The sequence below is a fragment of the Orcinus orca genome, chromosome 1 (assembly GCF_937001465.1).
Source record: "Orcinus orca chromosome 1, mOrcOrc1.1, whole genome shotgun sequence".
Classification (NCBI taxonomy): Eukaryota; Metazoa; Chordata; class Mammalia; order Artiodactyla; family Delphinidae; genus Orcinus; species Orcinus orca.
In genome coordinates, this window is record NC_064559.1 from 130,792,045 (window position 1) to 130,817,443 (window position 25,399).

A 25,399-nucleotide genomic window follows, 5' to 3' on the forward strand; every position below is an offset into this window, starting at 1 on the left:
TACTCTGTTGGATTTCTCATTTGAACAAAGAGCTTGAGACTCTAAATCTCACACAAATAAACATCATTCACTGTGTACAAACCACTCATAAATATACATGTATATATATGTACATGAATGAATAGAATCAAAACAAAGACACTGCTCTGCTAAACCAAAGAACCTCCTCGGGGGCATATTCTGGAGGCAACCACATAGGGGCTCTACGCTACCTACTTTCAACAGAAGCACCTAAGCTAGTCTTTTTTATTTTTTTTTCTACTTATAACTTTAACTTTCTTTGGGGAAATAAAACACACACAAAAATCTAGAGTGGAAAATAAAACCAAAGCAAAACAAATAAAATAAACAAATGAAATCACTAATAAGTACATTCTCAGTTTTCTATTTAATAGCAGCTAACATAATTGCTTTAATTTATTGGGTTTTTTGTTACCAGTTCATAAACTTCCCATCAGTCTTCCAGCTATCATTATCATACTTCTATAAGTGATATAAGTTTAAACTTATAGATCCTTATAACTCTCCTGCAGATAGAAAATTTCAAAATTTTTATGCAAAGAACAAACTGAGGCATGCAAAAGGACATGGCCAAAAGTCAAGAAAGAAGGTGGTAATGACATAATCAAGAAAAGAGAAATATACTTCAAACTTCTATTTGATATGTTAGAATCATTTAGGGAATTCCCTGGCAGTCAACTGGTTAGGACTTGGTGCTTTCACTGCTGAGGGCCCAGGTTCCACCCCTGGCAGGGAACTAAGATCCCACAGACCGCACAGTGCATCTCAAAGAAAAAAAAAAAAAAGAAAAAGAAAGAAAGAAAAGAATCATTTAGTATAGCTTCAATGAAAGCAAATCTACTAAAGGTACCAAAGGAATAAAACCTAACATCATAATTCATTCTTTAGCTGATTTCCTTCCTGTCTCATATCTGATTATTAACAAATGAAAATAACTTACCAGATGCCTGGCTAGATGTGTTAGGTAATTTAATGAAAAACAGGAGTTAAGTGGCAAGATGGATTTTTTTTAATGAAATTATAACATGCCTACAACCTTTGTACAATAATGATTTTTTAAATATTAATGATCTTAGAGGTTATTTTTACATGAGGAAATGAACTGACATGGCATTAAATGTTAAAAGTTCTGGAGAATACTATAGGAAAGTTATGGATAAACATATAATTGGGTTTACGAGGGTATACATGGTCACAAAATGGATGAAAAACAGAGTACTAGGCAAAAAGTAAATAACATTGGATTTTTTAAATATCCTTTAATTTAATCCATATATAACAGAATGAAGGTCACAGCATATTTGAAGCTATTTTTAGCACTAAAAATGCAAAGAAGAAAACACTGAATATATGGTAATTACTTAGCAAACTCTGAGTAACTTAGTATGTGTTAAGTATTTTATGTACCTCATTTCATTTAATCCTCAAACCCAACCTCTTCTAGGGCATTGTGATCCCTATTTTACTGATGAAGAAATTAACATTCAGAGTTTAAATAACCTAGCCAAGGTTACAGTTAATAAGTACACTGAAGCCAGAACTAAAACCTAAGTCAGTTTAGCTTCAAAGCCCATACTTTTAACCATAAGGTTATCCTGGCCACAAAACTGTATTTTACCCAAAAATTCTGGATTTATTCCCTATTTAATCATATAGCAGAACTAGTAAAAAGAAGCAAAACTGTATTGTTTGTAGTTTCATCTCTCTTCACTTCCTTTGTTAATTTTTTTACTGGTAATGTTAGTAAGTAGCTACAGTTTAAAAAACACATTTTTTGTTAAAAAAATCTTTCTTAAGGTATTATAAAAAGAAAAGAAGTTAGATAATCTATAGACTAGATTATCAACTATCAAATAATTAAGATCATAATTCACAATGAAAAATATACTACTTAAAGAAACTAAGTTCATTGACTTAGGTAAAATTTTTACCACTTTATTTTTAAGTAAACTTTTTTTTACAATTTATAGAGAAAACTAAAAAGCCACAGGAATGTCTCCATTAAGAAAAAAAAATAAATAAAAAGAAAAAGAAAAAATTTTAAAGTATTAGCATACTAGCCTTGATTGTTTCTTCAGATACCTGGTTCTGTAATGTTTTCAAAGCTTCATCTTTCTTCATATTTTCCTTTTCCATTTCCTGAAAACATACAGATTGGTAGCAAAAATATACGTACGTGTATAAATATTTTAGCATTAGTAACAGGTTGTTAAACAATTGATTTGACTAGAATTAAAGGTATGTTAAAGAAACATAAACTTAAAATATTGGTCAGCTTTTAAACAGCACTTTTATAAAGATGATTTTACCCCTTTGCTTTCCGTCAAGAGTCTGTCTAGTGATTCAAGGTGATGTTGTTTACATATTATATCTTGCTGCAACACGGATATTGTCTTTTCTTGTTCTTTAAATTGTTGTTCTTTTTTCTCTAGTTGAGATTCAAGCTAAACACAGAAACAGGATTTATTAATTTTCATATTAATTTTTTTAAATTTGAAACATTTTAAATACAGTCGACCCTTGAACAAGACAGTTTTAAACTGAGTCCACTTATACATGGATTCTTTTCAATAAATATGTACTACAGCACTACACCATCAGCGGTTGGCTGAATCCACAGATGGGAACTATGGAAAGGAAGGGTTGACTGTAAAGTTATATGTGGATTTTCAACTGCCCAGGGTTGGCACCCCTAACTCCCAAATTGTTCAAGGGTCAACTGTACACAGAAAAAACATAACACTCACAATTTAAATTACTACTGAAATTACATAGCTTATTGCATTTTGCCAAATTTCCTTCAGTTTCTCTCCTTTTAGAGAAGAAATGAAATCACAAGTCCATATCTTATCCCTTCCCTCCCTCGCCAATACTATGTTCCCTCCCTCACCAATACTATGTTGAAATTGTTCTATATCATTCTCTGGTGTGTTTCATTCTCATACATGTTTTTTGTGCTTTTAACTATATATGTAGACCCATGAACAATATGTAACATAATTTTGTTTTGAAAATTCACACAGACAATATCAACACTTTTGCAAGTTTCAGCAACTTATTTTTTTCACTTAATATTGTTTTAAATATTTATCCATGTATCCATATGTGGATTCATATTTTTATGATAATACAGTATTCCATTGTAACAACAAACTAGTTTGTTCACTCTTCTACTCAGAAACAGTTAGATATTGCTTTTTCACTATTATGATGTTACAATAACATCCTTTGTACATGTCTCTTTATACACATGTATAGGGGTTTCTTTAGAACATACCACCTAGAAGTGGACTTCCTGGTTGTAGGATATGCACATTTCTAACTTCATTAGGTATTTCTCTTCAAAGTGCATCAAAATTTATACTTTCACTAGAAATGTGTAAGTCTCACTCCTTACAACTTCACCACTAATTGACTGGTGTTATCAAATGACCAAAAAACTTTTGTGAAGACAAAACATGAGTAAACTGATATGTTTATATGTATATTTGTGCATATTATATACACAAGTATATAAAAATTATACATATGTGATAATAGCAGCAACAGGTTAACTAGAAAATACTAAAACCAAAGAACTGTGAAATGAAAACACTCAAATGAAATAAATTACACAGCAGAAATTAAAGGAACAGAAAGAAAAAAGATTGAAGAAAGTGAACAGAACATAAGGGACCTGTTGGACACCATCAAGCACACCAGTATGCACATCATGGAAGTCCCAGAAGGAAGGGAGAAAGAGAGAGACAATATTTGAAGAAATAATGACTGAAAATGTCCCAAATTCGATGAAATAATGATATAAACATCCAAGAATCTCAACAAAATCCAAGTAAGTTGAACTCAAAAAGACCCACAATGAGACACATTATAATCAAACTTTCAAAAGACAATGACAAGAACTTCCCTGGTGGTCTAGTGATTAAGACTCCAAGCTCCCAACACAGGGGGCACGGGTTTGATCCCTGGCCCCCTGGTCGGGGAACTAAGATCCCACATGCCACGTGGCACAGACAAAAAAAAAAGGAATAAGAAAAAGACAATGACAAAGAGAGAATCTTGAAGCAGCAAGAGATAAGCAAATCATCACATATAAGGGATCCTCAATAAGATTACATGCAGATTTCTCATCAGAAACTTTGAGGGTCAGGAGACAGTAGGCTGATAGTCAAAAGAAAAAAAATAACTGTCCATGAAGAATCCTCTATCTGGCAAAACTGTTCTGCAAAAGTGAGGGAGGAATTAAGACATTCTCAGGTAAAAGTTGAGGGAGGCTGTGACCATTAGACATGTCCCGCTAGAAATACTCAAGGGAATTCTGTAAGGTGAAATGAAAGAACACTAGATAGTAACCTGAAGTCATACGGAGAAATAAAAATCTTCATAAAGATAAATACATGGGCAATTGTAAAACCTAACATTATCGTAACAATGGATTGAAACTTCCACTTTTTGTTTTCTAAATGATTTAAGAGACTAATACAAATAAAGGAAAAAAAAGTTATTAGTCAAAAGTTAGTATTATTGTAACTTTAGTTTGTGACTCCAAATCTTGTTTTCTACAAAAGAGACTAATCCTTTTGAAGGAATTACCAGTTTGTTTTGGGGCACACAATGTACAAAGACGTAAGTTTGTGACAAAAGGTGTGGAGATAAAGCTATAAAGGAATAGAGTTTTTGTATGTTATTGAAATTAGAGTGGCATAAATTCAAATTAGAGTGTTATAACTTTAGGATGTTAAATGTAATCCCCATGGTAACCACAAAGAAAATAGCCATAAAATATAGACAAATGGAAATGAATTTTAAAATTTCAGTACAAAAAATCAACTAAATTCAAAAGAAGACAGTAATGTAGGAAAAGAGGGATAAAAAAGCTAGAAGGCATATAGAAAAAGAAAAGCAAGATGACAGAAGTCCCTCGTTATCAGTAATTACTTTAAATGTAAATGGATTAAACTCTCCAAGAGACACAGATTGGTAGAATGGAGAAAAGCACACATCCACCTATATGTTGTCTACAAGAGACTCATTTTATTTTATTTTTTTTGAATTTTATTTATTTTTTTATACAGCACGTTCTTATTAGTCATTAATTTTATACACATCAGTGTATACATGTCAATCCCAATAGCCCAATTCATCAAACCACCGTCCCCATCCCCCTGCGGCTTTCCCCCCTTGATGTCCATACGTTTGTTCTCTACATTTGTGTCTCACCTTCTGTCCTGGAAACCGGTTCATCTGTACCATTTTTCTAGGTTCCACATACATGCGTTAATATACGATATTTGTTTTTCTCTTTCTGACTTCACTCTGTATGACAGTCTCTAGATCCATCCACGTCTCAACAAATGACCCCATTTCGATCCTTTTTATGGCTGAGTAATATTCCATTGTATATATGTACCACATCTTCTTTATCCATTCGTGTGTGGATGGGCATTTAGGTTGCTTCTGTGACCTGGCTATTGTAAATAGTGTTGCAATGAACATTGGGGTGCATGTGTCTTTTTGAATTATGGTTTTCTCTGGGTATATGCGCAGTAGTGGGATTGCTGGGTCATATGGTAATTCTATTTTTAGTTTTTTAAGGAACCTCCATACTGTTCTCCATAGTGGCTGTATCAATTTACATTCCCACCAACAGTGCAAGAGGGTTCCCTTTTCTCCACACCCTCTCCAGCATTTGTTGTTTGTAGATTTTCTGATGATGCCCATTCTAAATGGTGTGAGGTGATACCTCATTGTAGTTTTGATTTACATTTCTCTAATAATTAGTGATGTTGAGTAGCTTTTCATGTGCTTCTTGGCCATCTGTATGTCTTTTTTGGAGAAATGTCTATTTAGGTCTTCTGCACATTTTTGGATTGGGTTGTTGCTTTCTTTAATGTTGAGCTGCATGAGCTGTTTATATATTTTGGAGATTCATCTTTTTTTTTTTTTTTTTTTTGGCGGTATGTGGGCCTCTCACTGTTGTGGCCTCTCCCGTTGTGGAGCACAGGCTCTGGACGTGCAGGCTCAGCAGCCATGGCTCATGGGCCTAGCCGCTCCGCGGCATGTGGGATCTTCCCGGGCCGGGGCACGAACCCGTGTCCCCTGCATCGGCAGGCGGACTCTCAACCACTGCGCCACCAGGGAAGCCCTGGAGATTAATCCTTTGTCCGTTGATTCGTTTGCAAATATTTTCTCCCATTCTGCGGGTTGTCTTTTCGTCTTGTTTATGGTTTCCTTTGGTGTGAAAAAGCTTTTAAGTTTCATTAGGTCCCATTTGTTTATTTTTGTTTTTATTTCCATTACTCTAGGAGGTGGATCAAAAAGGATCTTGCTGTGATTTATGTCAAAGAGTGTTCTTCCTATGTTTTCCTCTAAGAGTTTCATAGTGTCCAGTCTTACATTTAGGTCTCGAATCCATTTTGAGTTTATTTTTGTGTATGGTGTTAGGGAGTGTTCTAATTTCATTCTTTTACATGTAGCTGTCCAGTTTTCCCAGCACCACTTATTGTGTTTTCTCCATTGTGTATCCTTGCCTCCTTTGTCATAGATTAGTTGACCACAGGTGCGTAGGTTTACCTCTGGGATTTCTACCTTGTTCCACTGATCTATGTTTCTGTTTTTGTGCCAATACCATATTGTCTTGATTACTGTAGCTTTGTAGTATAGTCTGAAGTCAGGGAGTCTGATTCCTCCAGCTCCGTTCTTTTCCCTCAAGACTGCTTTGGCTATTCGGGGTCTTTTGTGTCTCCATATAAATTTTAAGATTTTTTGTTCTAGTTCTGTAAAAAATGCCATTGGTAATTTGATAGGGATTGCATTGAACCTGTAGATTGCTTTGGGTAGTATAGTCATTTTCACAATACTGATTCTTCCAATCCAAGAAAATGGTATATCTCTCCATCTGTTGGTATCATCTTTTTTTCATCAGTGTCTTATAGTTTTCTGCATACAGGTCTTTTGTCTCCCTAGGTAGGTTTATTCCTAGGTATTTTATTCTTTTTGTTGCAGTGGTAAATGGGAGTGTTTCCTTAATTTCTCTTTCAGATTTTTTCATCATTAGTGTATAGGAATGCAAGAGATTTCTGTGCATTAATTTTGCATCCTGCAACTATACCGGATTCATTGATTAGCTCTAGTAGTTTTCTGGTGGCATCTTTAGGATTCTCTATGTATAGTATCATGTCATCTGCAAACAGTGACAGTTTTACTTCTTCTTTTCCAACTTGTATCCCTTTTATTTCTTTTTCTTCTCCAATTGCCATGGCTAGGACTTCCAAAACTATGTTGAATAAGAGTGGTGAAAGTGGACATCCTTGTCCTGTTCCTGATCTTAGAGGAAATGCTTTCAGTTTTTCACCATTGAGAATGATGTTTGCTGTGAGTTTGTCATATATGGTCTTTATTATGTTGAGGTAGGTTCCCTCTATGTCCACTTTCTGGAGATAAAATAGACTTTAAAGAATGTTACAAGAGACAAGGAAGGACACTACATAATGATCAAGGGATCAATCCAAGAAAAAGATACAGCAATTATAAATATATATGCACCCAACATACGAGCACCTCAGTACATAAGGCAACTGCTAACAACTATAAAAGACGAAATTGACAGTAACACAATAATAGTGGGGGACTTTAACACCTCACTTACACCAATGGACAGATCATCCAAAATGAAAATAAGGAAACAGAAGCTTTAAATGACACAATAGACCAGATAGATTTAATTGATATTATAGGACATTCCATCCAAAAACAGCAGATTACACTTTCTTCTCAAGTGCACATGAACGTTCTCCAGGATAGATCACATCCTGGGTCACAAATCAAGCCTCAGTAAATTTAAGAAAACTGAAATCATATCAAGCATCTGACCACAACGCTATGAGATTAGAAATGAACTACAGGGAAAGAAAATGTAAAAAATACAAATACATGGAGGCTAAACAATATGTTACTAAATAACCAAGAGATCACTGAAGAAATAAAAAAATACGTAGAGACAAATGACAATGAAAACACGACGATCCAGGACTTCCCTGGTGGCACAGTGGTTAAGAATCCGCCTGCCAATGCAGGGCACACGGGTTCGAGCCCTGGTCCGGGAAGATCCCATGTGCTGCAGAGCAACTAAGCCCGTGCGCCACAACTACTGAAGTCTGTGTGCCTAGAGCTTGTGCTCCGCAACAAGAGAAGCCCCCACATTGAGAAGCCCATGCACCAAAACGAAGAGTAGCCCCCGCTCGCCACAACTAGAGAAAGCCCACACACAGTAACGAACACCCAATGCAGCCAAAACTAAAACAAACAAACAAACAAACAAACACGACGATCCAAAACCTACGGGATGCATCAAAAGCAGTTCTAAGAGGGAAGTTTATAGCTATATAAGCCTACCTCAAGAAACAAGAAAAATCTCAAATAAACAATCTAACCTTACACCTAAAGGAACTAGAGAAAGAAGAACAAACAAAACCCAAAGTTAGCAGGAGGAAAGAAATCATAAAAATCAGATCAGAAATAAATGGAATAGAAACAAAGAATACAATAGCAAAGATCAATAAAACTAAAAGCTGGTTCTTTGAGAAGATAAACAAAATTGATAAACCATTAGCCAGACTCATCAAGAAAAAGAGGGAGAGGACTCAAATCGAGAAAATTAGAAATGAAAAACGAGAAGTTACAACAGACAGCGGAGAAATACAAAGCATCCTAAGAGACTACTACCAGCAACTGTATGCCAATAAAATGGATAACCTGGAAGAAACGGACAAATTCTTAGAAAGGTATAACCTTCCAAGACTGAACCAGGAAGAAATAGAAAATATGAACAGACCAATCACAAGTAACGAAATTGAAACTGTGATTAAAAATCTTCCAACAAATAAAAGTCCAGGACCAGATGGCTTCAAAGGTGAATTCTATCAAACATTTAGAGAACAGCTAACACCCATCCTTCTCAAACTCTTCCAAAAAATTGCAGAGGAAGGAACACTCCCAAACTCATTCTATGAGGTCACCATCACCGTGATACCAAAACCAGAGACAAAGATACTACAAAAAAAGAAAATTACAGACACCCACCACAGGTGCATGGGTTTACCTCTGGGATTTCTATCTTGTTCCACTGATCTATGTTTCCGTTTTTGTGCCAATACCATATTGTCTTGATTACTGTAGCTTTGTAGTATAGTCTGAAGTCTAAAAATTGCAGAGGAAGGAACACTCTGCAATTTAGATACAAAAATCCTCAACAAAATACCAGCAAACAGAATCCAACAACACATTAAAAGGATCGTATACCATGATCAAGTGGGATTTATCCCAGGGATGCAAAAATTCTTCAATATACACAAATCAATCAATGTGATACACTATATTAACAAATTGAAGAATAAAAACCATATGATCATCTCAATAGATGCAGAAAAAGCTTTTGACAAAATTCAACACCCATTTATGATAAGAGACTCATTTTAGATCCAAACATACTAATAGATAAAAAATGAAAAGATGGGAAAAGATAGTCCATGCAAATGGTAACTAAAAGGGAGCAGGGATAGCTATAGTAATATCAGGCAAATCGTACTTTAAATTTAAAAAGATTATGAGACAAAGACAGATAATATATATTAATATAAGGTTATTACAATATAGCAATAAGATACAACAATTACAAACACTTATACACCAAAGACAGACTTTCAAAATATATGAAGCAAAAACAGACAGCATTGAAGTGAAAAATAGACAGTTCTACAACAGTACTTGAAGACTTCAATAGCCTATTCTCAATAATATGTAGAACAACCAGAGAGAATATAAGTAAGGAGAGGACTCAACACAATAAACAAATCATATTTAATAGACATACACAGCTCACTCAACCCCAAAACAATAGAATATACATTCTTCTCAAGTGCACATTGGATATTTTCCAGGATAGACAATATGTTAGGCTACAAATTTAAGTCTCAATAAATTTTACAAGACAGATATCATATAAAGTACATTCTCCAACCACAATGAGATGAAGTTAGAAATCAACAACAAAAGGAAAACTGGAAAATTCACAAAATTGTGATATTTATTAAACAATACATTTAAAAATAACCAATGAATCAAAGAAGAATTCACAAGGGAAATTAGAAACTACTTAGAAATGAATGAAAACAAAAACACAACTTACGAAAACTTACAGGACTCAGCAAAAACAATGTTTAGGGGGTAATTTATAGCTATAAATGCTTACATTAAAAAACAAGGAAGATCTCAAGTCAATAACCTAACTTTAAAACATAAGAAACAAGAAAAAGAAGAACAGAATAAACCCAAAGCTAGCAGAAGGAATAATAAAGATTACAGTAAAGATCAACAAAATAGAGAACAGAAAAACAATGAAGAATATCAATGAAATGAAAAATTGGTTCTTCAAAAACATAAACAAAATTGACAAATCTTTAGCTAGGTGGTCAAAAAAAGAGGACTCAGTATTACCAAAATCAGAAATATAAGTGGGACTATTACTATCAATTCTACAGAAATAAAAAAAGATCATAAGAAAGTACAATGAATAATTATATACCAACAAGTTGGATAATCTAGATGAAATGGACAAATTCCTAGAAACACCTACAAAGACTCTATCATGAAAAAATAGATAATCTAAACAGACCTATAAATAGTAAGGAGATTGAATGGGAAATCAAAAATCTCCCAACTAAGAAAAGCCTTGAACCTGCTTGCTTTATTGATGAATTCTACCAAACACATAAAAAAGAACTAATACCAATCCTCCTCAAATGTTTCCAAAAAATTAAGGAGAGAATACTGCCTAATACTGTAAGACCTGCATTAACCTGATACGAAACCCAGACATTACAAGAAAAGAAAACTACAGACAAATATCTGTTATGAGCACTGATGCAAAAATCCTCAACACAATACTAACAATCCAAATTCAGCAGCATAGTAAAAGGATTAAACACAGTGACCAAGGGGAATTTATTCCTGGAATGCAATGAAAATTGATCAATGTTATGCGCAATATCAACAGAATGAAAGAAAAAAATAACACATGAGCATCTCAATAGAAAAAAATAACACATGAGCATCTCAGTTGATGCAGAAAAAACATTTGACATAATTCAACACCCTATCATGATACCCTCTCAACAAATTAGGAACAGAAGGAAACTACCCTCTCAACAAATTAGGAACAGAAGGAAACTACCTTCACATAATAAAAGCCTTATATGAAAAACCTACAGCTAACATACTCAATGGTGAAAGATTGAAAGCTTTTCCTCTATGCTCAGAACAAGAAAAGGATGCCCCTCTCACCACTTCTATTCAACATAATACTGGAAGTTCAAGCCAGAGCAATTAGGCAAGAAAAAGAAATAAAAGACATCCAAGTTGGAAAGGAAGAAGTAAAATTATCTATTGGTAGATGATACGATCTTATACATAGAACACCCTAAAGATTTCACACAATAAAACTATTAGAACTGATAAATGAAATCAGAAAAGTAGAGGATGAAATTCAACACACAAAAGTCAGTTGCATTCCTATATGTGAACAATGAACAATCTGAAAAGAAAATTACAAAAACAATTTCATTTACAATAGTATCAAAAAGAATAAAATACTTAGGAATTAACCAAGGAGGTGAAAGACTTGTACAATTAAAATTACAAAACACTGATGAAAAGAATTGAAGAAAATGTAAATAAATAAAAACATATTACACGTTCATGGATTAGAAGACCTAATATTGTTAAAGTGTCAATATTACCCAATGCAATACAATCCCTAGCAAAATCCCAATGACATTTTTTGCTGAAACAGAAAAACCCATCCTAAAATTCATATGAAATCTCAAAGGACCCTGAACAGCCAAAACAATCTTGAAAATGAACAAAACTGGAGGACCCTCATTTCCTGATTTCAAATCTATTACAAAGCTACAGTAATAAAAACTGTGATTTCGCATATGACATATAGACCAATGGAATAGAATCAAAAGCCCAGAAATAAATCCTCACATATATGGTCAAATGATTTTGACAAGGGTGCCAAGATCATTCAGTGGGGGGAAAGGACAGTCCTTTTAACAAATGGTGCTGAGAAAACTGGATATCCACATGCAAAAGAATGAAGTTGGACCCACAGCTAGCACCATATATAAAAATTAACTCAAAATGGACCAAAGACCTAAATTAAGACCTAAAAAAATAAAACTCTTAGAAGGAAACATAGAACAAAAGCTTCACAACATAGAACCAAAGCTTCACAACATTGGATTTGGTAATAATTTCTTAAATATGACACCAAATAATTTCTTAAATATGACACCAAAGGTATAGGCAACAAAAGAAAAAATAGACAAACTGGACTTCATGAAAATTCTAATAGTCTGTGCATCCAAAGACACTCTCAACAGAGTAAAAAGGAAACACACAGAATGGGAGAGAATATTTGCAAATCACATACCTTGATAAGGGATCAATATCCAGAATATATGGAAAAGTCCTAAAACTCAACAACTACATAAAAACAACCCTATTAAAAAATGGGTAAAGGAAATAACTAGACATTTCTCCAAAGAAGCTATATGACTAGACAACAAGCACATGAAAAGATTATCAGCATCACTGATCATTAGGGAAATGCAAATCAAAACTACAATGAGATACCACCTCACACTCATTAGGATGGCTACTGTTAAAAACCAGAAAACAAGTGTTTACAAGGATGTGGAGAAATTGGAACACTTGAGCACTGTTGGTGGGAATGTAATACGGTATAGCTGCTGTAGAAATCAGTATGGTTGGTCCTCAAAAAATTAAAAACAGAATTACCATATTATCAGCAATTCCACTTGTGCATGTATACTCAAAATAACTTAAAGCAGGGTCTCAAAGAGATATTTGTACACCCGCATGATCATAGCAGCATCATTCACAACAGCTAAAATGTGGAAACAAACCAAGTGGCCATCAACAGATGAATGGATAAGCAAAATGTGCTATGTACATACAATGGAATATTATTCAGCCTTACAAAGGAAGGAAATTCTGCAGTATGCTGCAACATGGATGAACCTTGAGGACATTATGCTAAGTGAAACAAACCAGTCATAAAAAGACAAATACTATATGATTTCACTTACATGAGGTACTTAGAGAAGGCAAATCACAGACACAGAAAGTAGAATAGTGATTGCCAAGAGTTGGGGGGAGAGGAGAATAGGGAGTTATTGTGTACTCTAATGAGTACAGAGATTCAGTTCTACAAGATGAGAAGAATTATGAGGATAAATGGTGGTGATGGTTGCACAACAATGTTAATGTATTTAATACCACTGTACACTTAAAAATAGTTAAGATAACATAAATTATAACACCAATAACACTAATACTGATAATACTAACCACAATAAAAAGTTTGAAAAATATTAAATAACTTTAGAATTTTTTCTTAAAACATGAATATATTAAAATTAATTTTATGAATAAACAAGACTAAATGATGTTATAACCATAGATTTTCATAGAAGCTGACCCATCAATTATCAAGTAGGCCCTTGGACAGACCTATCATGCCAATTCTCTGCAGCAATTCAGTATTTGAGATATCAAATATAATATCTTCCTAGAATTTCTGCCATTTTCAAATTAAACTTTGAAGGATTTATCAGGGATAAACTCATCTGAAAAATATTTTTTATCTCCTGAGTCAGTAGTTCCATTTTTGAGACTCTATTATAAAATAATATTCTAAAATAAGAAAAAAATAGCTTACAATAAAGTTTACTGAAAATTAATTATAATCCTAAAAAACAGAAAAGTCAAATAGCAATAATTCTGTAAAACGAAGCTATTAAAAATTGTTTACGTGTGTTTGTGTATATGTGTACTATAAACATGTAAGTATGCAAAGATGCAGAGAAACTGGTCTAAAAGACATAAACTAATATTGTAACAATGATTCTAGGGTGGGATACTTTTTAAAACTTCATTTACATTCATTTTTTGGGTGTATGATTCTGAGGTTTTTTAATACATGCATAGATTCATAAAACTCCCATCACAATAAGGATACAGAATGATTCCTTCACTCTTAAGACCCCTCATGTTAATCCTTTACAGCAGCGGTCCCCAACCTTTTTGGCACCAGGGACTGGTTTCGTGGAAGACACTTTTTCCACGGATGGGGGTGGGGAGGATGGTTTCGGGATGATTCAAGCGCATTACATTTATTGTGCACTTTATTTCTATTATTATTACATTGTAATATATAATGCAATAATTATACAACTCACCATAATGCTGACAGGAGGTGCAGCTCAGGTGGTAATGCAAGCAATGGGGAGTGGCTGTAAATACAGATGAAGCTTTGCTCGCTCACCTGCCGCCCACCTCCTGCTGTGCAGCCTGGTTCCTAACAGGTACTGTTCCATGGCCCGGGGGTTGGGGACACTTGCTTTATAGTCAACTCTCCACCCTTCCCAACACCTGGCAATCAATAAAATGATCTTCATCCTATAGCTTTTGACTTTATTGAGAATGTCAAAGAAATAGAATTGTATACAACATTTTGCAATTGGCTTCTTTCCATTAGCATAAAGCCTTGTAGATTCACCCATGTTTTCTCCTGAATCAATAGATTATTCCTTGTTATTACTGAGTAGTATTCCATTGTATTGAGGTACCATAGTTTACCCATTTACTCATTGAAAGACACTGGGTAGTTTCCAGTTTTTGGCAATTATGAATAAACCTACTATAAACATTTGTAGTAGGTTTTAGTGTAAAGATAAGTTTTCATTTGTCTAGAACAAATATCTAAGACTGCTGGGTCATATGTTAAGTGTATAAGAAGATGTTAAGTTGTTTCAGTAGTTTTACTACTTTGCATTATCCCCAGCAATATATGAGAAAACCAGTTTTTTCACATCCTGGGTAGCATTTGCTATTGTCAGATCTTCCTTCCTCCCTTCCTTTCTACTTCTCTCTCTCAGTATTCTAACAAGAATGCAGTGGTATTTCACTGTGCATTTAATTTGCATTTTCCTAATGATGAATCAAGTTCAACATATTTTCATATGCTTGTTTGCCATTTGTATATCTTTTCTGATGAAGTATCTATTCAAGTCTTTGTCCATTAAAAAAATGGGATTACTTTCTTATTGATGAATTTTGAGAATTCTTTATATATGCTGGGTAAAAGTTCTTTGCTGGATATGTGATTTACAATATTTTCTCCCAGTTTATAGCTTGTCTTTTCATTCTCTTAATAATGTCTTTCATAGAGCATACATTTTTAATTTTGATGAATTCCAATTTATCAATTTTTCCCTTATATTGTTTTGGTTTTATATCTAAGAACTCTTGCCTAACCTAAGGTCATGAAGATTTTCTCCCATGTTTTCTTCTGAGTTTTAATATCTTTTTATTTTATATTTAAATATATGATTCACTTTGAATTAATTTTTATATAGGTATATACTGCAGCTCCATCTTTTTGCATATGGATGTCCAATTGTTCCAGCATTACTCATTCAAAAACTATTCTTTCTCCATTCTGAATTGGTTTTGTACCTTTGTTAAAAATCATTTGACCATATTTGCCAGGTCTATTTCTAGGCCCTATATTTTGTTCCTTTCATCTATGTGTCTATTATTTTGTTAATACCTCACTGTCTTGATTACTATAGGTTTATAGTAAGTCTTAAGATACGGTAGCATAAATCCACTAACTTTGTTCTCTTTCAAACTTGTTTTGCCTATTCTAGTTTCTTTGCCTTTCTATTACAAAATTCAAAATCAGCTATCTATGCGCACAAAAAAATTTTTACTGGGATTTTGATTGGAAATGTATTAAATCGAGAGATCTGTTTAAGGTGAACTGACATCCTAAGTATATTGAGACTTACAATCCACAGAAATGGTATTTCTTTCCATTTATTTAGGTCTTTAACATTTTGTAGTTTTCAGCATACAAATATTCCACATATTTTGTTTTATTTACATCTATGTCTTATCTCTTTGGAGCTTTGTAAATAGCAGTATTTTTAAAATTTTAGCTTCTAATTGTTCATTGCTAGTACAGTTGACCCTTGAACAACATGGGTTTGAACAGTGCAGGTACATTTATAGGCAGATTTTTTTCAATAAATACATACAGTACTAAACGATACGTGGTTGGTTAAATCCACTGATGTGGAACTGCAGATATAGAGGGCCCACTATGGGACTTGAGCATCTGCAGATCTTCTACAGTGGGTCCTGGAACCAATCATCCATGGATACCAAGGGACAACTGTATACATGGTTTTAATTCTTTGAAATTTGATAAGGCTGATTTTATGACCTAGGGTATGGTATATCTTGGTGAATATTTCAGGTGTACTGAAGAAGAATGTATATTCTGTTGTTGGTCCAGTGGTTAAGACTCTGCAATTCCACTGCAGTGGGCAGAGGTTCCATCCCTGGTTGGGGAACTAAGATCCTACATGCCAAGTAGCACGGCCAAAATTTTTTAAAAAAGAGAAAAAAAAAAGTTCGTTGACAGTGCTGTTCAGGTGAGTTCTATATCCTTGCTGAATTTTTAATCTACTTATTCTATCAATTACAGAAAAGAGTAGTGTTGACATCTCCAACTATAATTTTGTATTAATTTCTTTCTCCTTTCAGACCTCTTCACTTTTGCTTCACGTATTTTGAAATTAGTTTGTTAGGTACATATCACATTTAGGACTGTTATGTTTTCTTGGTGAATTGAACCTTTTATCACTACACAATTTTCTATTTTATCCCTGGTAATTTTCTTTGTTCTAAAGTCTACTTTGATACTTATATTGCCACTCCAGCTTTCTTTTGATTATTGTTTGCCTGGTACATCTTTTTCCATGCTTTTATACTTGACCTATCTACATCTTTATATTTAACATGGACTTCTTAAAGACAGTATATCTGCATCTTGTTTTTTTAAATTCAATCTCACAATTTCAATTTTTATTTGGTGTGTTTAGAACAGTTACATCTAAATTAATATCTGAGATGCCTGAATTTAAGCACATACCCCTTTATTAGTTTTCTCTTTGTCTCCTCTATTTTTCATTTGTTTCCCCTTTCCAGCCTTCTTTTAACTATATGAATATTTTCAGAATTCTATAATATTTTATTTGTTAGCATATTACTGTATCTGTATAGTTTTTTTAGTGGTTGTTCTAGGGATTATAATATACATACAGTAGTCCCCCCTTATCTGTAGTTTCGCTTTCCACAGTTTCAGTTACCCACACTCAACTGTAATATGAAAATATTAAATTCCACAAATAAACAATTCATAAGTTTTAAATATCATGCCATTCTGAGTAGCATGATTAAACCCTGAGGAAAACTCTTTCCTGCCCAGGATGTGAATCATCCCTTTGCCCAGCATATCCACACTGTATATGCTACCTGCCATTAGTCACTTAGCAGCCATCTCAGTTATCAGATTGACTGTCATGGTACAGCAGTGCTTGTGTACAAGTAACTCTTAATTTACTAAATAATGGCCCCAGAGTACAAGAGTAGTGAGGCTGGCCATTTGGATATTCTCTTACTGTGCCTAACTTATAAATTAAACTTCATCATAGGTATGTATGTATGTATAGAAAAAAACATAGTATTTATTGGGTTTGGTACTATCCACAGTTTCAGGAATCCAGTTGGGATCTTAGAACATATAATCTGTGGATAAAGGGGACCAACTGTTTTTAAATTTTCATAGTTTACTCAGAATTAGATTTTTCCACCTGAAGTGAAATGTACAAACTACAAGATTATACCATTCTTATTTTATATTGTAATCATCCAAGGTATTACATCAACATACAATGAAAACCTCACTAGACAATTCTATTCTTTCTTTCAACGGTCATAAACATTACAAAAATCTTAAAAGAATAAATATAGTCCATGGTATATAACCAAATATTTACTATTTTTGTTGCTCTTCATCCCTGAGGCTTAAATTTTCCCTCTTATTTCTCTTTTGCCTGAAGAACTTTATCATTTATTTTAGAACAAGTCTGCTCATGACAAGTTCTCTAAATTGCCCTTAATCTAAGAATGTCTTTATATATCCTAAAGAATATTATTGCTGGACATAAAATTCTATGTTGACAATTTTTCTCTTTCAGCACTTAAAAAAAAAACAGTTCTTCGGTCTTCTAACCTTCACAGTTTTTGATTTTCTGATGAGAAATCTGCAGTAAATTTTAATCTTTGTTCCTCTATATACAATGTGTTATTTATCTCTGGCTGCTTTCAAGATTTTATCCTCTTTAAGCTTGTTGAATTTGTAAATTTATTTCCTTCACAAATCTGCAAAGTTATCAGTCATAATTCCTTCAAATATTTTTTGTACCAGTCTCATTCTCCTCTTCTCTGGTACTCTGATGACATAAATGCTAGACCTTCTGATATTGTTCAACAGTTCTCTGAGGCTCTGTTCACTTTTTTCCATATCTTTTTTTCTCTCTATTACTCAGACTGAATAATTTATTGCTCTACATTTGAAGTTTATATTTGTGTGTTAGCTACATTCTGCTATTAAACCCATCCAAACTATCTATTTTTTATTTGGTCTTGTGCTTCTGGTCTCACAGTTTCTCCTTCACTTTTGTTTTTTGTTTTTTTTTACTCTTCACTTTTAACTCAAGATCAAGAGAGCATCTCCTCTTAACCAATCTTCAAGCAAACAATATCTCTAGTGGAAAAGAGTCTACAGAATCACTCTTAGCTTGATAATGTCAAAAAGTAATGATCAAAACTGAAATGGCAAGAGTACTAAAGGAGAGAGCATTGTAAAATGATCCAGAAGTAATGTGATTCTAATTATAGTATTTGCCACTAACTTTTCTATGTCTTTGTTTCCTCATCTATTAAAATAAAGAAAGCTGAGCTAGTAATGTTTAAGGTTCTTTTCAGCATTCATATTCTAAATATATATTACATTTACTTATAAAAACATAATTAATATCTTACTCTTTCAATTTGCTTTTCCATTTCTTTATGCTGGTCAAGATGAATTTTCTTTGCCTTTTCAAAAGCTAAACAAATTTTCTCATGCTCTGTATTGATATTGGTTTCTAGACTTCTAACCTTTTCATTCTTTTCCTAGAAATACAAAAACACTTTAAAAGAACATAATTAAGAAAGAGTTTTACATAAAAGTACATTAGTAAAGCATAAAATTTATCATATTCTAGGCTTCAAAGAATCATAGTAGTTAATATGTCAACTTCAAAAATATTTAAATATTTATAAAAAAGAGAAAGTGTTTTTTAAAAAATTGTATCAAAATGATGATTGTTTAAAAATGCTACAAAGCATATCAAAGAACTACTACCATTTCCTTCAATTCTACTAAAATAAAAATGAGGAACTTTAGATAACAACTTGCCATATTAACTTAAAAATATATAACTTAAAAATATAGAAATAAAAATTGAATAATCTGAAGTTTGGTAGAATTTATATTTTCCTATATGGTACATTTTAGAATAATGATACTAAAACAAACATGCTGTTACAAATTAAGTTCCTTAAAGCCACAGTAAATCTGTATCAAAAAAAAGGTAATTTTTACCATAAGTTCCTGTTCTAGTTCCGCATTTTTTGCAGCAATAGAGGAATAAGCAACAATTTTTTCTTCTAGCTGTTTCTCTAGAGTTAAAAGTTGAGAACATTTCTTTGTCATCTGAAAACACATTGAAATAAATAAAAAATTATTTTTTAAAAATAAGTGACAATTCAGAAGAAAAACAGTGAAGGGAAGACCAGAAATATGACATAGCTTATTCCATCTGTGTAATACGTAAGTATTTATTTCAGATCCCTATGTTCAAATAGGATTGCCCCCGAACCCATTTCATAAAAGTAGCTATTAAAGACTGAAATTAGTACAATAAAATGTTAACAGTAGTAATTTCTTGTGGTAGAACTATCAATGTTTTATTTTCTTCTTTGTCCCTTTTTGTATTTTCAACGAGACTGTGCTAATATTTTAATTTTAAAAAAGTTGTTCATCTCAGTACTTGGCAATTTTCTAAGTAAGCTGATGGCTATAGTTATAGACTGACTAAATCTCCTTTCCATTACTTATTTAAGTTCCTATCCCACAGGTCTTTTCCCTAGTCTTGGCTACAGACTTTAAGATGAAAAATCAGACATTTAAAAAGTACCCTCAGATAGCTGCAGCCTCTGGTTTGAAGGGTGAGTAGAGCATATACACACGTGGACGTGGTCCACAATTACCTAATTCTGTTCTGTCCTCAGTGGAAATGATGATCAGATATTCATAAAACATACTTTATCCCCTTTTCAGAATGTAATCCATAAGATATCTGCATCAGATTCACATGTAATTGTTTAAAAATGCAGATTCCTTTGCATTACTCCATACGTACTAAATCAGTCACTGGAATAGGACCCAAAACGTGCATGTTTAACAGGCTTTCCAGGTGGTTCTACTGTTTGCTAAAGTTTGAAATCCTCTACTACTACCCCTTTTTTCCAATTACATAATCCAAATTTTTTACTTGTAAATATGTATTTGCCATATTAACTTATACTTGGAAGAAATAATAGAATACAGTACAGTTTGTTTCACCAAATTTAGCCACTACAGTATTTTCCTACTTTTAACATATATTAAAACCCAGAAGTTTCCAAATAGAATTTTAAAAGAAGTTATAACTCATGAGGTACCATTAATTTTTTTTTAGTGTATAAATCTGGACTTTAACATACAAGTTTTACAAAAACCCTACAACACTTTTTGCTTCTCTCAAAATCCAGTACATATAAATAGCTAATTCAAGCTTACTTCACTTTCAAGTTTGCTAGAGTTTGAAGCTTTCTCTAGCAGCTCCTCTTGAATCAGCTGAAACTGACTAGTTCTGTGGGCCATGTTAACCTTCAAATCAGAATTCTCAGCTTCTATCTGCATCAACTTATCACGTAATTCTTCTATTCCAGAAGCAAGTCTTTGCCTTTCTCTTTCATATTGCTTGTTCACAGTATGTTGATTTTGATCTTTTATACTTTCTGTTAATAAACATAAAAGGAAAATTGTTCTGTATAAAACTTAAAGAATAAAAACCCATTTCAATGTTGAAAGATTTAATCATAAGTTTAGTTTCTGATCTAAAGAATACTAAAGTGGATGGAGAATAAAACATACATTAAGGAAAATATAATGAAGGAACATGGTAAGCAAGGTACTTCCTATTATTAAATACATAACAAAGTAGGAATAAGGTCTTCTGACTCACTCACTTTTCTTTTTTTCCACAAAGAGCCCGTCTCCATCTTTAAAAATCCCATTGTTTGGATATAAATAATTGTTTGAAAAAGAAAACCCAAAACACACAAACATTGTCCTGTCTCCTTAAACCAAAGTTTATCATAAATTTATTTGGATAACTTGAGATCATTAATAATATTTGCTACTGTATATAGATGTAGGTTCAAAAGCCAAAAACAGAGAATCCTTCTTATTCCAAACGAGCTGATGAGAACTCAGTAATGCTTTTTAAAAACACTGAAGGTTATCAGAGGTAGTTGTTTGAATATACCTTTTCTCCATTATAAATGTACACACCTATGCCCACTCAAAGGTAAACAAGCTTTCAGGAGTGCTTTAAAGTAGATGCATAGGGACTCCCTGGTGGTGCAGTGGATAAGAATCCAACTGCTAATGCAGGGAACAGAGGTTCAATCCCTGGTCCAGGAAGATCCCATATGCCGTGGAGCAACTAAGCCCATGCGCCACAACTACTGAGCCTGTGCTCTAGAGCCCATGAGCCACAACTACTGAGCCCACATGCTGCAACTACTGAAGCCCATGCTCTGCAACAAGAGAAGCCACTGCAGTGAGAAGCCCACGCACCGCAACGAAGACTAGACCCCGCTCAACACAACTAGAGAAAGCTCGCGCACAGCAACGAAGATCCAACAGTCATAAATAAATTAATTTAAAAAAATAAATAAAGTAGATGCATAATGTAGATGACTGCCTGAGAATACACAGATGTGGAAACAAGTACAGATGTACTATGCCTTCAAGGACTGAATAAGTAGCCATTTCCCATCAATTCTCCATATCCCTAATAATTCAATTTCTAAGTAATCTATCATTGTCTCTGTTTTTCTGTGACGTTAGAGAATATATGATATATACTATCACCACCTCTAATAACTAGAATTCCCTCTGCTGATCCCATCATTCTCTTCTGTATTCCCTCTAATTACTTAGATATCTAATTTTCTCTGCTGTCATTTCTGCTACTGGCAGCCCATTGTACTTGAAGATAGAGCATGATAAGTTAAAGATGCATATGTTAACCACTAGGGCAACCACTAAAAAAAAAGAGATATAATTAATTACTCAATTGAGGACATTAAAAAAATGGAATACTATAATTCATTCAAAAGAAGGCAAGAAAGATGAACAAAGGGCAATAGAATAGAAAGCAAACAAATACCAAGATGGTAGATTTAAACCCCAAAAGATCGATAATTACATTAAATGTAAGTAACCTAAACATTCCAGTAAAAGAGTAAAAATCACTGGTTATTAAAGCAAGAACCAATTATATGCTTTCTATTAGAAATTCACTTATATATAAAGATACAGGTTTAAAAGGATGGAAAAAGTTTTACCAGGCAAACACTAATCAACAAAAAGCTGCAGTGATTAACTATCAGATTATGACAGTTGAAAGGAAAAAATAGCATTGTCTAGTGAGGTTTTCAGTGTATGCTGGTATAATACACTGGACAATTACAATATAAAATATGGATGGTAAAGAGACCTATAACCTTGTAAAGTTTCTACATTTCACTTCAAGTGGAAAAAATCTTAATTCTGAGTAAACTATAAACTATCAGAAAGAAATTTACTCCATCAGTCTGGAAGGACGTTGTTGTTGAGCTATCAAGAAAAACTACCCTGCCTTCCAGTTCTTTGACAAAACCTCAGATGTGTGGCCTTCTGGCCAAGTGCCTGCGATTTCATATTGTTGGAGCACTCACTGTCTCCCTAGGAGTTGCAACTTTCTGTAAGTTTGCTGTGGCTGAACCAAGAAAGAAGGCATATGCAGATTTCTATGGAAATTATGATTCCCTAAAATATTTTGAAGAGATGTGAGGAAGGTTGGTATCTTTCAGAGTGCAAAGTGATTTGGGGATATTTTTGGGGATAAAGAATTTCTTTGGGTTGAGTTCCATGGAAGTTTGTCACTTACCTGTGTTCCTGAACTATGAAACTATGAACTATGAATATCTGGGCTAAGGAATAGTTTCTCTTGATAAATAAACAATTAACCAATTAAAAAAAAAAGAGAAATTTAGAGAACAACCCCATTTACAATTGAGTCAAAAAGAATAAAATACTTAGGAATAAATATAACCAAGTAGGTAAAAGATCTGTATACTGAAAACTACAAGATGTTGATGAAAGAAACTGAAGACACAAATAAATGGAAAGACATCTCATCCTCCTGGATTAGAAGAATTAACATTGTAAAACTGTCCATACTAACCCAAAGTGACCTACTGATTCAATTCAACCCCTATCAAAATTCCAATGGCATTTTTCACAGAAATTAACAAACAATCCTAAATATTTATATGGAACCACAAACGAGAAAGAAGAACAAAACTGGAGGCATTACACTTCCTGGTTTCAAACTATATTACAAAGTTATAGTAATCAGAAAAAGTATGGTACTGGCATAAAAACAGACACATAGATCAATGGAACAAAATAGAAAGACTATAAATAAATATATGGGACTTCCGGGAAGATGGCGGAAGAGTAAGACGCGGAGATCACCTTCCTCCCCACAGATACACCAGAAATACATCTACGCGTGGAACAACTCCTACGGAGCACCTACTGAATGCTGGCAGAAGACCTCAGACCTCCCAAAAGGCAAGGAACCCCCCACGTACCTGGTTAGGGCAAAAGAAAAAACTAAACAGAGACAAAAGGATAGGGACGGGTCCTGCACCAGCGGGAGAGAGCTGTGAAGGAGGAAAAGTGTCCACACACTAGGAAGCCCCTTCGCGGGTGGAGACTTCGGGAGGCGGAGTGGGGGAGCTTGGGAGCCGCGGAGGAGAGCACAGCAACAGGGGTGCGGAGGGCAAAGCGGAAAGATTCCAGCGCAGAGGATCGGGCCGACCGGCACGCACCAGCCGAGAGGCATGTCTGCTCGCCCGCCGGGGTGGGCAGGACTGGGAGCTGAGGCTCGGGCTTCGGTCGGAGCTCCGGGAGAGGACTGAGGTTGGCGGCGTGAACACAGCCTGCAGGGCGTTAGTGCACCGCGGCTAGCCGGGAGAGAGTCCGGGGAAAAGTCTGGACCTGCTGAAGAGGCAACAGACTTTTACGTCCCTCTTTGTTTCCTGGGGCACGAGGTGAGGGGATTAAGAGTGCTGCTTGAGAGAGCTCCAGGGACGGGCGCGAGCCGCGGCTAAAAGTGCGGAGCCCAGAGACAGACAAGAGACGCTAAGGCCGCTGCTGCCGCCACCAGGAGGCCTGTGTGCGAACACAGGTCACTAGCCACACGCCCTTCCGGGGAGCCTGTGCAGCCCGCCACTGCCAGAGTCCTGGGATCCAGGGACAACTTCCCCGGGAAAACGCACGGTGCGCCTCAGGCTGCAACGTCACGCCGGCCTCTGCCGCCGCAGGACCGCCCCACACTCCGTGACCCTCCCTACCCCCCGGCCTGAGTGAGCCAGAGCCTCCGAATCAGCGGCTCCTTTAACCCCATCCTGTCTGAGCAAAGAACAGACGCCCTCCGGCGACCTACACGCACAGGCAGGGCCAAATCCAAAGCTGAGCCCCTGGGAACTGTGAGAACAAAGAAGAGAAAGGGAAATCTCTCCCAGCAACCTCAGAAGCAGCGGATTAAAGCTCCACAATCAACTTGATATACCCTGCATCTGTGGAATACCTGAATAGACAAGGAATCATCCCAAATTAAGGAGCCCTGTGGATGAAAGGCTCTTGGTGCTGCAGCCAGGAGTCAGTGCTGTGCCTCTGAGGTGGGAGAGCCAACTTCAGGACACTGGTCCACAAGAGGCCTCCCAGCTGCACATAATATCAAACAGCAAAAATCTCCGAGAGATCTCCATCTCAACGCCAGCACCCAGCTTCACTCAACGACCAGCAAGCTACAGTGCTGGACATCCTATGCCAAACAACTAGCAAGACAGGAACACAACCCCACCCATTAGCAGAGAGGCTGCCCAAAATCATAATAAGTCTACAGACACCCCAAAACACACCACCAGACGTGGACCTGCCCACCAGAAA

At 34.8% G+C, this 25,399-nt stretch overlaps 1 protein-coding gene across 17 annotated transcripts in view; it reads right to left on the reverse strand.

Annotated features, from left to right (window-relative positions):
• Positions 1–25,399, reverse strand: part of CCDC18 (coiled-coil domain containing 18) — a 130,451-nt gene that overhangs the window by 66,641 nt on the left and 38,411 nt on the right. For 16 of the 17 annotated variants that reach the window (XM_049714062.1, XM_049714067.1, XM_049714082.1 and 13 more), the window contains 5 exons: positions 20,906–21,126; positions 19,667–19,777; positions 19,063–19,194; positions 2,331–2,465; positions 2,083–2,160 (listed from right to left, as the gene is read on the reverse strand). In XM_049714062.1, the coding sequence (XP_049570019.1) occupies positions 2,083–2,160; positions 2,331–2,465; positions 19,063–19,194; positions 19,667–19,777; positions 20,906–21,126 (677 nt within the window). The remainder of the gene's footprint in view (positions 1–2,082; positions 2,161–2,330; positions 2,466–19,062; positions 19,195–19,666; positions 19,778–20,905; positions 21,127–25,399) is intronic. The other variant, XM_049714081.1, reaches the window with a different exon arrangement.